This window comes from Centrocercus urophasianus, unplaced genomic scaffold (genome assembly GCF_019232065.1).
Source record: "Centrocercus urophasianus isolate 14NV4802_14NV808 unplaced genomic scaffold, USGS_Curo_1.0 seq_14, whole genome shotgun sequence".
Classification (NCBI taxonomy): domain Eukaryota; kingdom Metazoa; phylum Chordata; class Aves; order Galliformes; family Phasianidae; genus Centrocercus; species Centrocercus urophasianus.
This window is the reverse complement of record NW_024884586.1, coordinates 14,853,820-14,872,264: the sequence shown is the minus strand read 5'-3', so window position 1 is coordinate 14,872,264 and position 18,445 is coordinate 14,853,820. Positions and strand designations below refer to the sequence as shown.

Sequence of the window (18,445 nt, the reverse complement as noted above, 5' to 3'; positions counted from 1 at the left end):
GGTTTGCTGTGTTCTTAAGCAGAAAAGTTGGAGAAGAACCCCTCTAATAACTTTTCCAACTTCATAACAAGTTGTTCTAATGTACCACATAAATACACAGCAAAGTGAGAGCAACAAACTGACATCAACAATACCTTCAGTCACGCGAGGGCTGCGCTTTTCACTGTGTGCTGTTGTTCAACCGAGGTGTACAAATCCTAGAGAGGGCTTAAGGGCTTATTTTCAGAGGTCCTGAGCCTACTCACATGGCAACAAGACACCTACATTTTCCACTCCCTGAGAGCGCCATACTAAATGGATTCAGTAGTTGACCTCATCAGAACAGCTGCAAGCAAGTCAAATCTTTCAAGTCACCTTTGAAGCACCTAACATTTGGGCTTGGAGGGAAAAGGTTAACCCTCAGATATTGGGGATGCAAACTTTTTATCATGCAGAAGAGAAAGTTGAGGCTCAGCAGTGAATAATCACAAGGAATTTCTGCATCTCTGTCTGCTAACACAGTAATTAACTCCTTATGTCATGTTAAGCAGCTGCCATTAGCTCTGGCCTCCGTTCAGCTTTGAAATATCAGGATGAAAAACTGTTCTGTGAATGGCCCTCATTTTAATAAAGGCAACAGTTACACTTTTTAGCCTGAAGTGCTATTCATTTCTTCCCAACAACAACAAAATTATACACACACACACACACACACATATATATATATATATATATATATCTCAAAAAGGGAAAGCTTTTTATTTCAGAAGTTATGACACAGCTCTGTAAATTTGGGTTTCCATGTCACAGTAAGTATAACTGTGCTTTCTCACAACAGCGTATGAAAGCCTTACATGTGCATTGATCAGGGTACTTACCTCAAAGAACACAGACACAGAAGGTTTACAGGAAGGACCAGAATAATAAACATAAACACTGCTTTGTGTACGTATCACGCTCTTCTAAATAGCTAAGAATTATCTTTGAAACAAATTGTATTTCAATAACAATCTGAATAATCTGCTGCAAGAATCATAAATTCTGAGTTACACTAAGATGAAAAGTGAATCTGTGGTCCAGTAGGTGAAAGTAATGCTTTGGACAAGTGAACTTGAATTGAGTTAGGATTTCAGGAATAAGTGCTGGCAGCAGGGCTCTTACCTTACAGACAGACATGATGTTAACGTTGATCATTTGGTCAATCGTCTGCAAGAAAACAAGGATTTGCATTATGTTCTGTTTTAAGTTATTTGAACAAGATTTACATACTGCCTGTCGTTGCAACTGCTGGGATAAATTGAACCTCGCTCTTCTACATCCACATCCAGCTTTACTCCACGCCTTCTTGCTTCAGTATCAAAAGCTGCAACAGACTTTCAAAGCACTCTCCAAATCGCTTCAGTCAAATTTTATTCCACACAAATAAAGAACATAGATACATCACATTGACATTTCTCCACACCTTTTGCAATTTCTGGTATTTCAGTCATATGCCCACATATTTATGTTTATATTTTGCTCTTCACCATTTTATAACACTGTTTCAGTCACTCCGTTCATTCATCAGGTTAATTTGATTTTATTTGTTTGCTACATGTGTTATAAAGTTTAGTGGATGATGTACAAAACAAAAGCCCCAGGAGATACGTTCACTAACACTGAAGCAGAGAGCAGAATCCTACAGTGGATACAGTGAGCTACAGAGAGTTTGGAAAAAAAAGTCATGGTGAAAGTGTTCAAAACAAATGATTACAAAGTACTCAAGTCAACCACAACTGTTTCTACAGTACAAAATGTATCCTCTGGCCCTACTTAAATTTACAATCAGTGTTTTGGAACAGGCAGCTTCCACTCATCCCTTCAATCTCTGAAAAGACCATCCCACCTACTAAAGCAGATCATGCTGCTTATGTAAACCTCTAAGAATCCTTCTAGAATGCTTTCTAAACAGGAAACTTTGCTTTTCTGGGGGTACTTTGACCAAATCTAAATACTTTTGCCTTATTCATGAAGCAGAGAGAGCAAACATCGAGAACACTGCAAAGTAACAGGAAAAAAAGAAAAAGAAAAAATCACTCACTTTATCCAGGTCTGGAACATCAATAAAGTATTCCGGATAAGAATATGAAATTCCCACGTTGTTTACTGAAATGAAAGCAAGTAGTTTTTATGTAAATTGTTTCAAATAGTTGACTACTGATGTTCTGTAGCACTCTACAACTGCTGCATTTGAACCATTTAGCCCTTCTAGTCAAGTTCCCTTAGCTGTAAGTATCTAATTATATACATACACACAAGCAGAACTCCAGAACAAAAACAGGAGCCACTCTGAACATGTGAATGTCACTTCTCAGGTGGTTTGAGCACTGGCAACCTGACACCCCGCAGCCCCACAAAGAGCTCCCAGGGGCTGGCAAGACAGTCAGCGGGGCTGTTTGACAAAAAACAAGCAAAAATAAGGTAAAAGAAACATCCCAACACTAAGTTCCCTCAAAACTTATCTTGGACATTGGCCCCTTCTCCACGTGTTGCAAGGTATGCAGGTTCAGGATGGCCTAGGGACATGCTCCAAGGCCTTCCTCAGTCTTACAGCAGTGCAGAAAAACAACCTGCATGGTGGGTTTTTTGGCCCAGCAGAGCATTAGGAAGGAACTACCCTGCTGCCCAAAAGGAGAGGACGAAAGAGGACAGGAGAAGACGAGCAGAGGACAGTAGGTGGCAGCAAGAGCCCAGGCGTGGCTGAGCTCCCCGAGAAGCTGCGGGAAGAAGGAGGCACGGCTCACAGCAAGGAGAAATCACATTAATGACAGGCTGCGTACATTAAGCAGCCTGTGTTTTTGACAGAGAGTCTCTGCCTTTAGAAATGGTTCCTGGTTTGCCTTCCCTGGGCTCGCAGCTCAGAGACCAACTGCAGCACACCACTCTCTCAGTCATACCTTCATGCTCCTCACATCTGCACAACCCGTCCCCACTGGCAGCATTTCAAATTAACTGAGAGAATATATTAATTTCCGAAACCTGATTTTTTCCTGAGCAACGCTTGCAACTGGCAAGGTTTTACTCTAGGACCAGAACCCGGTGCTCATCCTCCAGGCTCACCCCAAGTAACACTAAACTTCTGGTATCATCAGAGAACAATGCAGCTCTGCAGTCTCAGTTTCTTCAAACTTAATAGAGCATATTGGTATGGAGACCAAAAAATAAACAACAAAAAACAACCAAGCAAACGGGATCTCCGTTTCTTGAGTATCTGTTGTTCATCTTACGCAAGTGAAACTTGTGACATTTGGTTGCTGTGGCAACATTTTACATTTCTATAGTGTCTTACACCCCACAGAATCCTGAAGTGCTCTATAAGCTCAGCAGCACTGCTCACCTCTAGGGCAGCAGCAGGGTAAGAAACAAGGTTTGATGGTACTGATGCCCTTTTTGTGTGGCAAGTTGGGTTTTGGTTTGGGGGTGTTCTTGTTTTTTAAGCCCCTACACCTCTGCCAACAGCCCTCATTTTAACACCCAACCCGAAGGGTATGTAAACACCACAAGACATTCTGGACATACAGGCAACACACAGAAGGGACTCTGGCAGAAGTCTGCCAGCTTCATTCAGGAATCCTCTCAAAGGACAGCACTTGTAGCCCCGATCTCTTCATGTATTTATGGAAACCCTTAGCTGATTAGTCAGGTTGTGATTAAAATTTTAACTTTTGGACGACCTTTACAAAGGTTTACAGGGAGTTTGGCAAATTCCCAGCAGACATTTGCTATATTTAGAGAGAAAAGTTTTAAAAAGGAGGAAGGTCCAATCTTGCCATTTCCAGAGTAAGCCAGAAGGTATTTTCCTAATTTTCATCCTAAATTAAGCTATTCTTCAGTTTCTCCCTCTGAAAAGGATTTTTGCATGAACTGTGGCAGAGCTTTGGGACTGCCCCTGGTTGGTCCTTCCAAAACCAGCACACTGCACATGATCCATGCTACAGAGATAGTCACACAAAATTCACACCAACTACTAGAAACTGCCACCCAGATACGGTACCCTCACAGCCTTAGCCATCATGTTTTTTTTTTTTACCAGGTCGTATTTTGCTGCAGTTTGGAACAGATTTATTTATTGATTTTTTACAAAAGATCAATTGGCAGTTTGTGAAGGCATATTTTACCTCAGAAGATCCGGATAAGAACAGGGCATGATAACTGCCCAGCTCTAACTCCTTTTGAGACTCACAGAGATTTAAGAAGAGCGAAAGAAAGATTTCCCACCTCTGCTTGTTTAACATATTGCTGTAGCTAGCACATGTTCAAAGTCACTGACAGACGCTGTTTTGAACACACAGCAAAAACATTATGCAAACTCTTTTAGCCTCCATACGTGGGTGAGAAGAAGCTTCCAAATAAGAAGTTTGCAAGAATTCAAATCTGCAAGTTCTTTAGTTCAACTCTGTGCAACTATATAATCAGAAGCTCCATCTCCAGCTGTATAGGTGGAGACACCTGTGTCTAAGTGCAAGGTTCAAAAATAATTTCCTGTAGGTCACCAGCAACAGTGCTACAGCACCAAGGGTTCTCACAGCTATTGCTGCAGAGGAGACCAAAAGAGGAAAATACAGTGTAACCTGAGAGCCCATCTCTCATGGTTGTTCTCAGTGAAACTCACTCCTTCCTCACAAAAAAAAAAAAAAAAAAAAAAAGCAGAATGCAGAGTAGTAAAGCCTGTATTCCAGATCACAAAGAAGCTACAGTATTTAAAATATAAGGCAACAAAGCATGAAATCAATTGCCATGAGAAATTAAAATATCATCCTTCCAGAGCACCCATAGTCTGTGCTGAAAAAAATGATACTGACGAGTGGTTTTGGTTAATGCAGCTATAGCTAGAGAAAGAGAAAAACCCTATGCATCACATAATCTGATGATCTCGAGCATGAGACCTACTAAAACTGGTGGTGAACGTCCTGCTTAGTTAGACAAAACATGTCTGTAAAGCTGTGCTGGCCAGCGCTGCAAGGAGATGGTGAAAGAGCTCAGCTAGAGAGCACACAACTCTCCAGCATTTTGGTGCTATTTTTACCACGCTCCCAGTCAAGGTGCTTGTGCAAATAGAAGAGAGAAGCAGCTCAGCTTCAGGAGTGTCGTTTTCCTGTAATAAGCTTACACAACTTGAAACACATTCACTGCTTTAGTGCCCAAAGTCTATAAAAAGTCCAATTTCCACGATTCCATCCTCACCAAAACTTTATCACATCTAACAAACGGAAGCTCTTTTAGTTCAGATACGTACCTCACATAGTTCACTATTCTCTAACAATTACTTAAGGACAGATAAGAATAAACATTAATTTTAATCCCCAAAGCTTCTTTGGAAATTTTTTTTTTCCTTCAGAAAGGGAAAAATCAAGGCATCCATAGTCAACCACTCTACATGCAATATGTCGTAGGGATGCTGGCACCTACTGTTACTCGATTTTAGGTAGATTTGAATTTTTATAGCAATTAAATGTTGGACATCATGAATTGCACACACTCAAATCTGTCAGAAGTATCCGGGAATGTTCTGTGCTTTATCATTTAACAACTGCGTTTTTACATTGAGTTTTTATGAATACTATTCTTGGGGCATTATTTACAGGCATCATAAAACAAGACCCATCTATTAGAAGCAAAGCTCAGCTTCTGTATCATCACACGTGACAAATTTATTTTGAAATACGCTTTAAAAAAAAAAAATCTGGTTCCAATGACTGCACTTTGGGTGAACAAAATTAGTTTTGCAGCACCAAAATGACTTCAACAGATGACATATACTGGCAGGCATCTGAGCCACAAGACTTGATAAAAATGTCATGCCTTATGTTGAGCACCACAGGTTCTCATCCCCATTCAGAAGAACTGTAGAAATATAGGTTATGCGCTCATACATACGCGCTTCTACAGAATAAACCAGAAAACTGATAAGAAACTGCCTTTGCTCCACAGTTCAAGTAAAAGGTAAATTGCTTTATGCCAGTTGTTTTGTGGCACTTCAGTACTATGCCATGCAATACACCTGGAGGGATCACCATGTCTTCTCAAGGACTCCTGCAGCACCCTACAGCTCTGTGCTACCACAGGCTGTGCCAGCAGCAGCGCCCCATCACTATCAGAATGCTCTCAGAACTTTTGGAGCAGGAGTCATTTACTTGATGCTATACTCTAATGATTGAATTTCCACAGCTCTTAATTAAAAGTTAACTGTCCTCCCAAAGGACTCTGCTGTGAAGTTCAATCTAACTACCTGGAGTTAGCTCAGATTCTGAGATGACATAGGGTCAAAAAACTGTGCATGCAGTCACGAGCTGAAGGAGCCTTTTAACAATTGCATAATAACGCACTGAAGACACCCAATAAGCCTCTGTTCCTAGAACTTGAGCACACATGCAGGCAGTGGCTTGTGCAGCAGACAAGCAGGATACCAAGAAAGCATACTGAGCACACAGGGACAAAATTTTAGCTAGGCAAGCCATCAGCTTTTGTGAATTGCTTTCAATAAACTTCCAAATGTGAAGAAGTCAGTAAACACACTGGGACAAACCACAGCGTAAGGGATTTATAGAGATGAAAAACAAACCCAAAACGCCGATCTCCAGGCCTTCCAGTCCTGCTTTGATTCTGTTGTAAATGTCTCCTCTCTCTCCAAAGTCCGCCACAATAACTTTTGTTTCCACTTTGTACTTCTCCTCTAGAAAAAGAAAAGGGTTAAACAATAAAATGGAAGCAGCTGAATGAGCATTCAAACACTACAAATCTGTCAGTTATGGCTTCGTAAAACAACATTTTGAGTAGCTAATATTACACAGAAACATTTTTGCTTCTTCAACAGGAATCCTTGAATTTTAACGCAACCTGCTCAAGAAGTTTGCAACGTTAAGCTACTTCTGGTGAGAACATTAATTCCCAAATGATTCAGCGCGTTTTGTTTGTAAGGACCATGAAGATGGCAAGAAAACAAATTATACAGGTTTGCACAGCAGGCAAAAAATGCTGAAATCAGGAAACACACATACACAACAGCATCCAAGTACAACTTGACAAGGACACTGCTTTCCCACCTAAGGCAAATGGTAAATGAGTTGCTTCAGATCGAGCAAACCAGTTCTTTATTGCCCCTCATTTCCATTTTCAATTCTGATGCCATAAAATGTTTTAAATATTCAGTATTTCAAACATAAAGGGAACGTGTGGGTGAATAAGAGGAGAACTGCAAGTTCAATCATTCTTAAACCGTTCTGATGTGCTTTTATCTCCTTCCCTAATGGAATGGGAAAAATACATATAACCAACTGCATTTTGAAACAGAAAAGGGAAGTAAGTACTAAAAACGCCTCATAGAAGGAACAATTCTATTTCCATCAAGCCAAATTAATTACACTTAATTAGCGTCAGTACAATGTCCTCTTGGACTTCAAAAGGACAAAACGGCAGCTTAACAGTGAAGCGTTTCAGAAGTTTGCTGCGCCCAGATTCCACCCGTTCCTTAAGTGCTCTGCATCCATCCAGAGAAGGCTCTTGCAGCATTTTGCCCCCACGGCCATTCATACAAGTAGTGTCAATTTGAAGGAAAAGAATCATTCACAAAAAGATTAGGAGCAGCCCGCTTCCCGTGATGCTCTTTGCCATTCAGGGAAAGCCGCAGCTCCCGTGATGCTGCCGTCCATTCATGCAGAATCATGAATCCCCTGAACTCCACGGGCTGCTCCCCACCCCCCGCAATATCCCTAATGGCAGATGGGATTAGTTCTCCTCCTTTCCCTCTCCCCTCCCTCAGCCCCTTCATCTCTCGTGAACAGCTGCATTGTTTGAAAATCCCCGGAGAGATGTTGCTATGTCAAATGACGACGTAAATAGCATTAAGCCCCTACTGCAGCAGCAGCCTTGTGATCGCGTCAGAAGAAAATCAAGTTCAACACTGGGGGGAGGGGGCGAATGAGTCTATTTTTAGGCACAGCTGTTCTAATATTTAACATACACATTCAAATTCTTACAGGACACCGAATTATAGGCAGCATTATAGGCGTATCAAATATGTACGAGGGGACCAGTCAGGCAAAACCAAAGCAGAACACATCCACACACACATGCCATTTTTAGCTGTTGTACAGTATCTGCAGCTGTCTTCACAGCCATTCAGATGCTTTGCAACGTGCACGTTGTTTAAAGGGCCCAAACACCACCCTCCCCGATCTGTTCTGTTATGACCTTTCTAACTAAGCACTCCTCATTAGAATTGTTAACGATTTATCCTCTAAACCTTCTGAAGTTACTGCAGAGATACTGAGAAGGGTTAAAACAACAAAAAAAATAATCTTAGGACCTAATACTGGAAATAGAAAAAAGGAAGTGCTCACACTGCAGCTCACGTAAGACCTGTTCCTCCACCCTTCAGAACACTAGGTAACGCCATTACATGTAAGGCAGTTGAGCAAGAGCCCTGTACAAAACCACACAGCACCCTTTGTGTGCTGCTGGCAGGCAGCAGAATGTATGGAAGAACACAAAGAACAGAAGTCTCCCCATACGGCCAGAGGACGTGGTCTCTGCAGTTCTCACTGCTAGCACACAGATTTCCCTTCCCAGCAGCCTCCCATGCAATGGCCTGACTCTGCCTCCCCACCCCGTGTCAGCAGCTGGCTATTGTGTAACTTTGGAGAAGCCCATGCTCTGCCCCCCAACCTGCAACAGACGGGATGAGCCGCTTGCCCAGAGAAAAGACTAGCAGATAGATCTGATAAAATGACTCTGTCAAACAGCAGTGCAAACAGCATTAGGTCACTTCTGCATAAGCTCATACCAGCAGCCAGGGCACAGGGTGCTGGGGAGAAAAGGTGTGCTCTGCTCTGTACAAACAGTGGGAAAGGGAGCTTCCTTCACCCTACCCAGAACTACGATGCTCTCTAACAGCTGAGCTAGAAAAGACAATAGAACTTCATTTTATCTCCCAAAGAGACTGAGATAAAGTGTGACAGAGAAAGTAGCAGGAGGCAAAGTTCTAACCCAGGATGCCCAGCAGCAACTGGACTCTTCTCCATTCAGGAAAAGAAAAAACTGAGCTTGGTATTGGAGCTTCCAGCTTGAAGACCCTGAGGTACTCAGGGGCCACAAGGAATGAAAGGAGGATAGCAAACCATTTTTTGCAGTTGGCAATCAGAACATTTGAAGCATCTGATAATAGGTACCTGCATGTCCAGAATTCTCAATGATTTATTGACAAGTGAATCTGACGTTTCATCTTCAAACTTGGTACTTTTAGCAAAAGACTGAATACAATCCATCACATTACAGCAGCAGTCATCACCCAGCCATATGGTCTCAGGGATGGGAAAGGTAGCTCAGTAGGTCTTTTTGTGTTTTTCAGCAATGACACATCAGTGTTACAATAATTTTCTCCTTCCTCATTTGCTAAATATCTCAGGTGAGAACAACCTTGACCCTACAAATGAAAGGTTTTAGCCTAAACTTGCACTTCTCCAGCTGATTTGTAGGGCCCAAGACTTCTGTTAATTTAGTAACAGACTGACAAAGCACAATGGTATCTCTGTAAACTGGTAAGAGTACATAGGAACTTCAGTAAACACTGTCATTTGGGAAGTAAACTGCTGACCTGAAGGTGTAACAAAATACCTTCATGGCTGTGGGAAAGCTGAATGAATCAATAGAGGGGGACAGAGCAGGGTCTGAGCAGAAATTACATGAAGCAACCTTTGAGAAGTCAGCCCAGAATCAAGAAACAAATCCATCTTACACAAGTTCATGATTCCTGTGATGAGTACTGTCTTCCTGGTTAACATATAGACTCACAAGGAATCTCTACAGCAAGAGATCTGAAAACAGTCTGTTGTTTTGCTGGAAATATGATGAGTAGTCCAGTAGGCAAGCTCGTACTGGAAGGAACTACAAGAAGAAACCACATTAATTGTATGTATATACTCATAGTTACTTTATAGTATGTATATAATAGCATGTATACACAGGCATACTTTCAGGAATGGTGCAGTGAGCAGGGCTAGAGAAGAAATCCTGCCCTTGTACTCAGCACTGGTGAAGCCTTGCCTTGAATACTGTGTTTTGGGCACCTCAGTACAGAAAGGTGCTTTGAGGTGCTGGAGTAGGTCCAGAGAAGGGCAGCAAGGCTTGTGAAGGGCTTGGAGAATATATCCTATGAGGAGTGACTGAGGGAACTGGGGCTGTTCAGTCTGGGGAAGAGGAGGCTGAGGGGAGACATTATTGCTCTCTTCCAGTATCTAAAAGGTGCTGACAGCAAGAGCGGGGTTCGTCCCTACTCACTATTGATGAGGGAAAATGGCCTCATGTTGCCTCAGGTCAGGGTAAGTTTAGGTTGGATATCAGGAAACACTTGTTTACAGAAAGGGTTGTCAAGCACTGGAATAGGCTCCCCAGAGAGGCGGTGGAGTCACCATCCCAGGATGCGTTTAAAAACCATTTTGATGTGGTGCTCAGGAACATTACTTAGCGGAGGGTTGTTACAGTAGAATGGTTAGGTTGTGATTGGACTCGACGATCTTTAAGGCCTTTTCCAACCTGAGTGATCCTATGATTCTATGATTCTATAATTAAAAGCTCTAACAACATCACTGGCAAGATGACCAAAGCAACTGATTACAAACTAGGCAAGCAATAAGGAGCAGCCTCAGTTCTCACTGAGACATCATACACCAGATTAACCTTGTAGGAGTGATCTTGGCACATTCCAAACTAACACCAGCCACAACACCACTGTGTACCTAATGTGTACCTAATAACATGAAGCCTTATTCTAACATGAAACCTTTGCTGGCCGAGCTATTTCAAGGATACAAAATAGGAGGCAAAGACTCAAAGCAGAGAACAATGTTAAAGATGGTGAGTCAAAAGATGTTTGAGACAAGTGCACACCTAAAGATCACATTATCTTCCTCTGGACAGACCATCCAGAAACTCCTCCCTACTTGATGTGAAAGCCCAAAACTAGCTTTTAAATCTCATCAGCTAGTAATACTGTTTAACAGCAAACTGACAGCACAGTACGTTCAGAAAGAAGGCTTCTGCATAGCACTTCTCAGACATGCACACCTTTCTGAGCCAGAGCAAGTACCTGTTACTTGGATCAGGTGATACAGATGTTGTACGGGGAAAAAGGGAAGACAAAATTTTGTAGAAGATATTGGTATGGATTAAAAGATGCAGATAGTAATCCAAAAACAGACAGATTACAAAGTTGTAGGCATCAAGACCAATACCTACAGAAAAACAGTTGCAGTGCTAACAAAGGCAGTATTACAAACAAACCACCATGTGCAAAGTTGCCATGGTTTTGTTTTCGAACCTGTCATGAGCAGAACTGATCAAATTTCAAAGCAGTGTACCTGGATTCATAATGACTGCCATACACAATATTAAATTTATGAACTGCCATCTCTTCTTTCTCAGTCAATTCACATGACCATATTTTTCTTCCACATTCCTGTCACTACGGATTGGCTGACAGCAACCACGTCAGCGTAGCATCACTGAAGAGATAACACACTTTTCTTACTCCTAAATTTTGAGCCAGAAGACATTAAGATGTTAAAATGTACTTGCCTTTATCTTGTCCTTCCCAGTTTCCTCTGCATGTCAGATTTCCTGGTGACATCATCCAGGTTTTCCCGAACTTGAACCTGCCTCTTTCAGCTTTTACAAATCCTAACTTTATTGAACTTCACAAGCCTAAGGATGGTAGGATGGAGACAGCAAAAACAAGCGCCGCATCTGTCCTCCATGTTCCCTCTAAGTGATCCTCACCATGCCTTCAACACGGTAAATACACACACTGTCTGCAAAGAAACAGTGCATTAACTATGTGTCCAGATCTCAACAGCCTTCCTAAAGCCTTCTTTTCAGACAATGTCTGTATGCAAAACTGAAATTTGCCAGGAAGTTCTAGCAAACAAATGTTTGGGGGAAATTAGTCCAATGTATGAAAATCAGAAAGTAAACTGGCAATTTAAGAATGTTCATTAAAAGGATACTCGTGTACTCTCACATGACTTAAGACATAACTTAGCTGACAGGGAAAATAACCTCTACACCCATACAGTGGTGACATTACTGCTTACTTATGAACATATGTAACTACGAGAGCAAAGACTGCTGAAGAGTCCATGAAACCTAAGAGGCCCAGTTCTACCCTCTGATGGAAACAGCACCTCCTATATCCATATCCATAGCCAGCAAGAGCAAAAGTGAGGAAAGCTCCAGCATTTAAGAGGGTACTACTCAAGGAAGAGAGTGATGGAGCTGGAAGCCACAAACTGCCCAAACGGAGGGAACAGAGTGCACAGAGCCAGGGCATCCCAGAAGTGAAGGTAGAGAAAGGAAAACTCCGTGGCAGGAATGGCACCAGCATCATCCTGAATAGCATCTGGAAAGACACGCAGCCTGTCTGGTTTCTCATCTGCAGGACAGTTAGTTACAACCTCACTAGGAGAAGCAAACGCTATTATCTATTTTTAGGTAACTCCAAAGGCCAGACAGAGTAATTTACAGATAATGCATCCAGTGTCTTGCCATGCAGGGAAATCTAAATGCATCTAAATGATTAAACAAACTGGGGCAGACCTTTATTATGGAAAAAGTCAGGCAATGTGGCACCATCTTGCACCTAGAGCACTAAAAAGCAAGCATAACACTGGAATTTGAAAAATGGAAGTTAGTAGTTTCTAACAGTGATCTATGCCCTAAATACAGCTAATAAAGAATTTGAAAGTGGCTTGGAGGAAGGCTTACCTCCTATGTCACTGTTATGGAAGTTTAAGCAACTCAAAGCAGTAGCTTTCCCTCCCCACCAAATTGACATCTTGGTTAACACGCTGGAAAATGCTAAGGAAGTGAAGTTTTGACACCCAAATAAGCTGGACTTGAAAGAAGGTTTTCCCAGACAAGCAGTCTCATGAACGTTGATGCAAATGAAAAGAGACAGCAGCCTGGTGGTCAGGAGAAGCAGCTCTGGTGGCATGACAGAGGGAGTGTCAGTGTTAATAGGGTCTGTAGACATAAATCCCACAGAGAAACAGAGAAACTAAAAAGTGACTCCCTAAAAATAACATTCATACTTGCACTGCTGCTTTCAAAATGGCTGGATAAAGCAGCTTGAATTTATGCTACATACATTGAAACAAATCCAGTCAGCTTTACAACAGAAAGGATTCAGGATGAGGCGCATGAGGTCCACACTGCAAGAAGGAATGGGGAACACTTATTTCAAGCTCAGAGAAAGTGCATTAAAAACCTTTTGCTAGAACTTAAACATCTCTTGTGTTTATATTCAGAGCCTGATAGAAATATTGCCATCACGACAACAAGGCAAAGAAACAGCCTGCAAAAACACAGAAGAGGTGTCACTTGGTCTTTAGCTTCTGAATGGCCAAAGAAACAAGCAAAGCAGTAGCAGGAGAAGAAAAATAACTCTCCACTCTTCAACATACAGATAAGAAAAATTTGGTTAAGAGTAAATCAATTCAACTGTATTCACAAATAAAGACCTCATGTTTTCAGTTTCGTGGAAGTGGCAAGACTCACACTGATCCAGGATCCAGCCTCTAGAAACAGTCTGTAATAATTTGATAAACTGAGATAAGTAGAGAGATGAAAGCTAAAAACTCCTGCTTTTTAGTGCCATGTCTATGCAGAGCAGATAGGAAGAATTAAAGACGAGAATGGCTGCAGACAGCTCTACAGTTTAGTTGTTTAGCAAGAGACACCCATTCATTTGCAGAATGCATCACGTTTAGGACTTGCAAAATTTACAGACATAGCACATAGAATGTTAAATGTGCACTGAATCTGTCTTCCAGAAGAACCATCAAATACTTTGACAGGCAATAGCAGATTACTGTTCAATTTGTTGATACTTTGCATCATATAGAAGGTTATTAAAACCAGCCAAGTATAAGAAGAACTCACTTTTTCTGATCATTTTGTAGCAACTTAAAATTGCAAGAAATCTGCTGTTAACTATGGCTCTAAGTTTCTCAATACCTAGGACTTGATTAAGATGTCTTGAAGTGGGATGCAAAAATCAGTTGCAATGTAATACAGGATTACCAAAGGCACATGGGGACATGTTGAAGAGTGAAGAGTTATTTTTCTTCTCCTGCTTTGCTTGCTTCTTTGGCCGTTCAGAAGCTAAAGACCAGGTGACACCTCTTCTGCAGGCTGTTTCTTTGCATCATCGCCGTGACGGCAGGAGAAACAACAAAAAGCCTTGAAGAACCTGCAACAGCTTTCAGAAAGGAGACCACAGTAGCAAAGATAGAGAGAAGGTGATCTAGAGCAAAGACTCTGGGCTCTTTCGCCACCTGCATTTATTCATGTTTCAGTTACCAAGCCCACTAACATACTGAACACCAAAAAGGATGAATCAGAAGAGACTTCCTATTTGTGCAGCTGTGTCAGTCCTTTTCTTGAAGGATAGATCACACTACCCATTTCTGTGAAAGGGGCAACAAGATCAGCCTAGAAGATGGGCGTCATCACTGCTGACCCTAATCCAGAGGGATTCCACAGAGACCCAGTGGAAGAGAACGTGGGTATTCAGAAAGGCAGCAGATAAGCAGCAATAGTTAGGTATCCAAACAAAAGTCCTACAGTAAGTCACAGATATCTCTATAAAACTCCGAAGCAAAGTACTGGTCATCTAAGGAATAATAAACTAAGCCACACCTAAAAGAAAGTTCTGCAAAGCTGGGTGCAAACAGAAGTTGTTAGCAGGAACACCATAGTGTATCCATTTCTGCAGAGCATAATGAGATGTCTATCTACAATTTAACATAATTTGCTATGTTAAAACACAGTTTATAAGCATTTATGTATACACATCTGATCGAGTACTAAGGACTAGATCTGGACTCCTCTCATTCTACTTCAGAACCAGCACTACCAGGGAATTCCTTATAACGCACTAATTGCACAATATGCATACAATGTCCTTCAAAAACAGTAAATACTTAAAAATCTAGTCATGTAAAAGTGTAGAACAGGTAAGAAATGCCAGATCTCATTTAAAATGTTAAAAAGGTGTTAAATAGCTTCAAGTTTCAGTACATATGCACAAATCGATTCTTCACTTTCAAACATTGAAAGAGACAGCAGAAGATGGATCTCTAAAGCCATAGCCCACAACCCTTCCAAGCTACGTGGGACATCTAAGCTTTTAATTTGTGTGAACAGTACTTTTACTAGAAAACATACAAAGGAAACACATTTTATTAACATTTGCCTCTGTTTGCAACTCAGGCTCCACTACTACTATATATTATTGTCTCTAAGATACACTTATTAAGTCAGAAAAAACATTCTTAGCAACACACAGGATCAATCAATGAACCCATCCACTCAAATTTTATGCTTAATACTATAAGCTTTCCTAAATCAAGCTTATCCTAAATACAAGCTAACTAAAAGCACAGCACCAGGCAGCCTGGAAGCAGCTGCACACGCAAACAGCTGGGGCTGTGCAGCTGAGCTGTGCCAGCACTTCCCATTGGCAGCACCACGTCTGCAGGCAGGCCAATGCTCAACACACACAGCCCTCCATCCAGCTCCCCACAGTGCATCTGTGGGTAATGCAGGAGATGTGCCCCCAGATGCAAAACAATCTGCCCTTGCTCTTAAGGCAGCTTTGGGACATTTGAGCCAGTTGCTACATGAATCGCAACCAGCAGCTTCACAGTCATTCATTATTATTTGTTAAGTATCTGCTAGTTTCATCTGAGTTTGGCACCCACTGAAAAAAGTGCTATTAGAAGCCTGTAACTTGGAACACAGTCTTCAGGGTTCTCCAAAGTGTTAGCTGCAAGGGAAAATGCATTGTTAAGTAGCCCAGTAATTGCACAGAATACAGAAAGCAGCACAGTGTCCAGTTGAGTGCTGGAAGCATGTTAAGAGAGCTTGCAGCAAGCACAGCACACATGTAGTCATTAGCTGAACCATCTCAACATCATTTATTGTTCATATTCATGTTTTGTTTTGTTTTTTCTCTAAGGAATCCATGGTGAAAAACAGACGAGTCTCCTCTCTCTGTGAACTAGTAACTGGCATAAATTGTTTTCCTCATCACAGCACATTCCTGGAAAACACGGAAGTGACCATCAGCACTTCTTAAGCAGAGCTAGAGATTTTTACAACTTCTACAGACACAAAGGGCTTGGTGTAATGGAATTCAACTTACTAAAAAATGTCACCTATAGAGCAAACCTGTAGAAGGAGACAGCACTGTGTGGATCATCCAGTGCTCTCCTTGGGTCAGTTTCTTAGAAGTCCTGGTTTTACATCTCTCAGGCAATCAGATTTCTACCAATTGCCTTACAATAGATTTGCAATGCAGACTCGCACTTGTGAAAACAATCTAGCCCTTATTTTCCATGTGATACTAAATTTACATTATGCTGAAAGTGATAAGCAATATATTGCAACTTCTGCGTTAGCAAGGTGACTAACAGCCTGGAGAGCAGCACAAGAGCTCTGCTTTTTGGCATCCACTAAAGCGTACGTAACAAACAGGGGTTATTTAGTAGACAGTCATTAAGTTCTTGTGCATTAAGGAAAAGGTGAGCTTTTCCCCCACCAATAAGCTATGTTGCAAAGTTTCAGTGAGGAAAAAAAAAAAAAGCAACAAAACACAACAACAACAAAAGTGCATAGAAAAAGATGGTCTGGTGGGAGAAAATACAGAAGCAGAATGCTTCATAAGGAAAGAAAAACCAAAAACAGTTAAAAAGAAGTTCCCTTCCTGATCACTCTAACTTTTCATGATATGTTGATTGTATTCAGGGCTCATCCATTTTATTTACTGACAAATTAATAACAACTTCAGCTTGAATCCTCCTTCAGCTCTCTATGCTACATAACAACTGCCCTGTTAGTATCTGGTCCCATTCAAGGCAAACTCATGGGAAACTATTTTCACTCCATCGCAGCGAAACTTCCTCCAAAGATGAAGACCAAAAGTTCATTCTGAATCAAAGACTCTTACGCTACAACATGCTAAATGTTGCTTGGTGCATTACAACAAGTTAAAAATATTTGAAGCAATTTTGTCAAGTCCAAAAAAACATTAGAGGATACAGTATGTCAAGCCAAAGCCAACTCAAATGATGGAAGGCTGCAAACATTAATTTACCTTGAAGTAGATCACAAAAGGTCAGAATAACTGCCAGACACAGTCAGCCTTCAAGTTAAGCTCAGGAAAGTGAACCTTGTCAATCCCCATGCAAGGAAAGTAAAATGATGTTCCCTTCCTCAGATCAAGTGTGTCTGCTCTACAGCCTCCTTTATTAAGTTCAAATGTTCTTCCTTGCATCTCAGAGCTGGTGGGTAAGATGCACAGGAGCAGGGGGAGAAAACTCAACTGGCAGGGCAGAGATCATGAGACTAAGTACTCCAAGGCAGGTATATGTGAGGTGCTGTCTGGGAGAAACCCTGTAGAGGACAGATTTGCTATGGCAGGTCATTGGCCATTTGCACTGGGAGACCACAATAATACCTCAGGCATGAGCAAAGTTGTCAGCATCAAGCCTGCTTCAGTGTCACCCATAATTTTGTTATCAAGAAAGCACGAAAAAAAGCAGTGTGAGCTATCTGCCTAAGAAATGGAGAAGGAACGTTCCCGGTTTTGGCACCACATCCCATTCCTTCCTTGTGCATGCTTGCAGTCACACCAAAGGGTAGCAGGCGCATGATGGATCCCATGTCTGAAGATGAAAGCTCTCAGTTTATGATGCAGCTCAAGTATCTGGATCAGTGCAGTTCAAGAAGGTTAAGCAACTTCAAGATCACTATGTGCTAAGTAAATAGTCATCAAGTGCAGATTTAATTTTAACAGAAGGTTGTGCAGTGACATAACTAGCAGAGCCAAGACAATTCTAAAAAACACTGACTAAAGGAGCAAAAACAGTAATGTTTTGGACAACATGTTTTGGACAGTAACTGGTGAATAGTGTTAGAGACAGACTGACAATGAGTTGCTTTTTTCTTGCCTCCTCACAGCTCACACACAACACTACTGCCTGTCCTGGTCTGCCACCAGCTAATAACATACATCAAGACCAAACTCTTCTTTTGACAAATTTCCATTAAGGAAAACTCTCTTTACAGCATTCTCCCCACTCAGCTCGTTTTCACTACATCCTTCACATTTCAACCTCTAAGAAGTGAGTTTCTTTGGAGCTCTTTCCCAAGCCTGCTCAGAACGTACCTGCCGGCAACAGTGCAATAAGTGAAGTTTTTCTACTTGCAAATCTGTGATGCTTTTTGAATCAACTGCTGGCACTGAGCACCCAAGATGGCTTGCGCCATACACACTGCTGAACACAGCAAGCGAGGGAATAGCCATTATAAGGTATTCAAAAGATTGACTCCATTCACAGAAAGGTTTTCTTTCTGAACACTTAGAAGTGTT

The 18,445-nt window shown here is 41.5% G+C and overlaps 1 protein-coding gene across 1 annotated transcript in view; it reads right to left on the bottom strand.

Annotated features, from left to right (window-relative positions):
* Positions 1–18,445, bottom strand: part of HSD17B12 (hydroxysteroid 17-beta dehydrogenase 12) — a 74,975-nt gene that overhangs the window by 25,083 nt on the left and 31,447 nt on the right. The window contains 3 exon segments of the mRNA XM_042814097.1: positions 1,141–1,185; positions 2,060–2,124; positions 6,581–6,691. Of these exon segments, the coding sequence (XP_042670031.1) occupies positions 1,141–1,185; positions 2,060–2,124; positions 6,581–6,691 (221 nt within the window).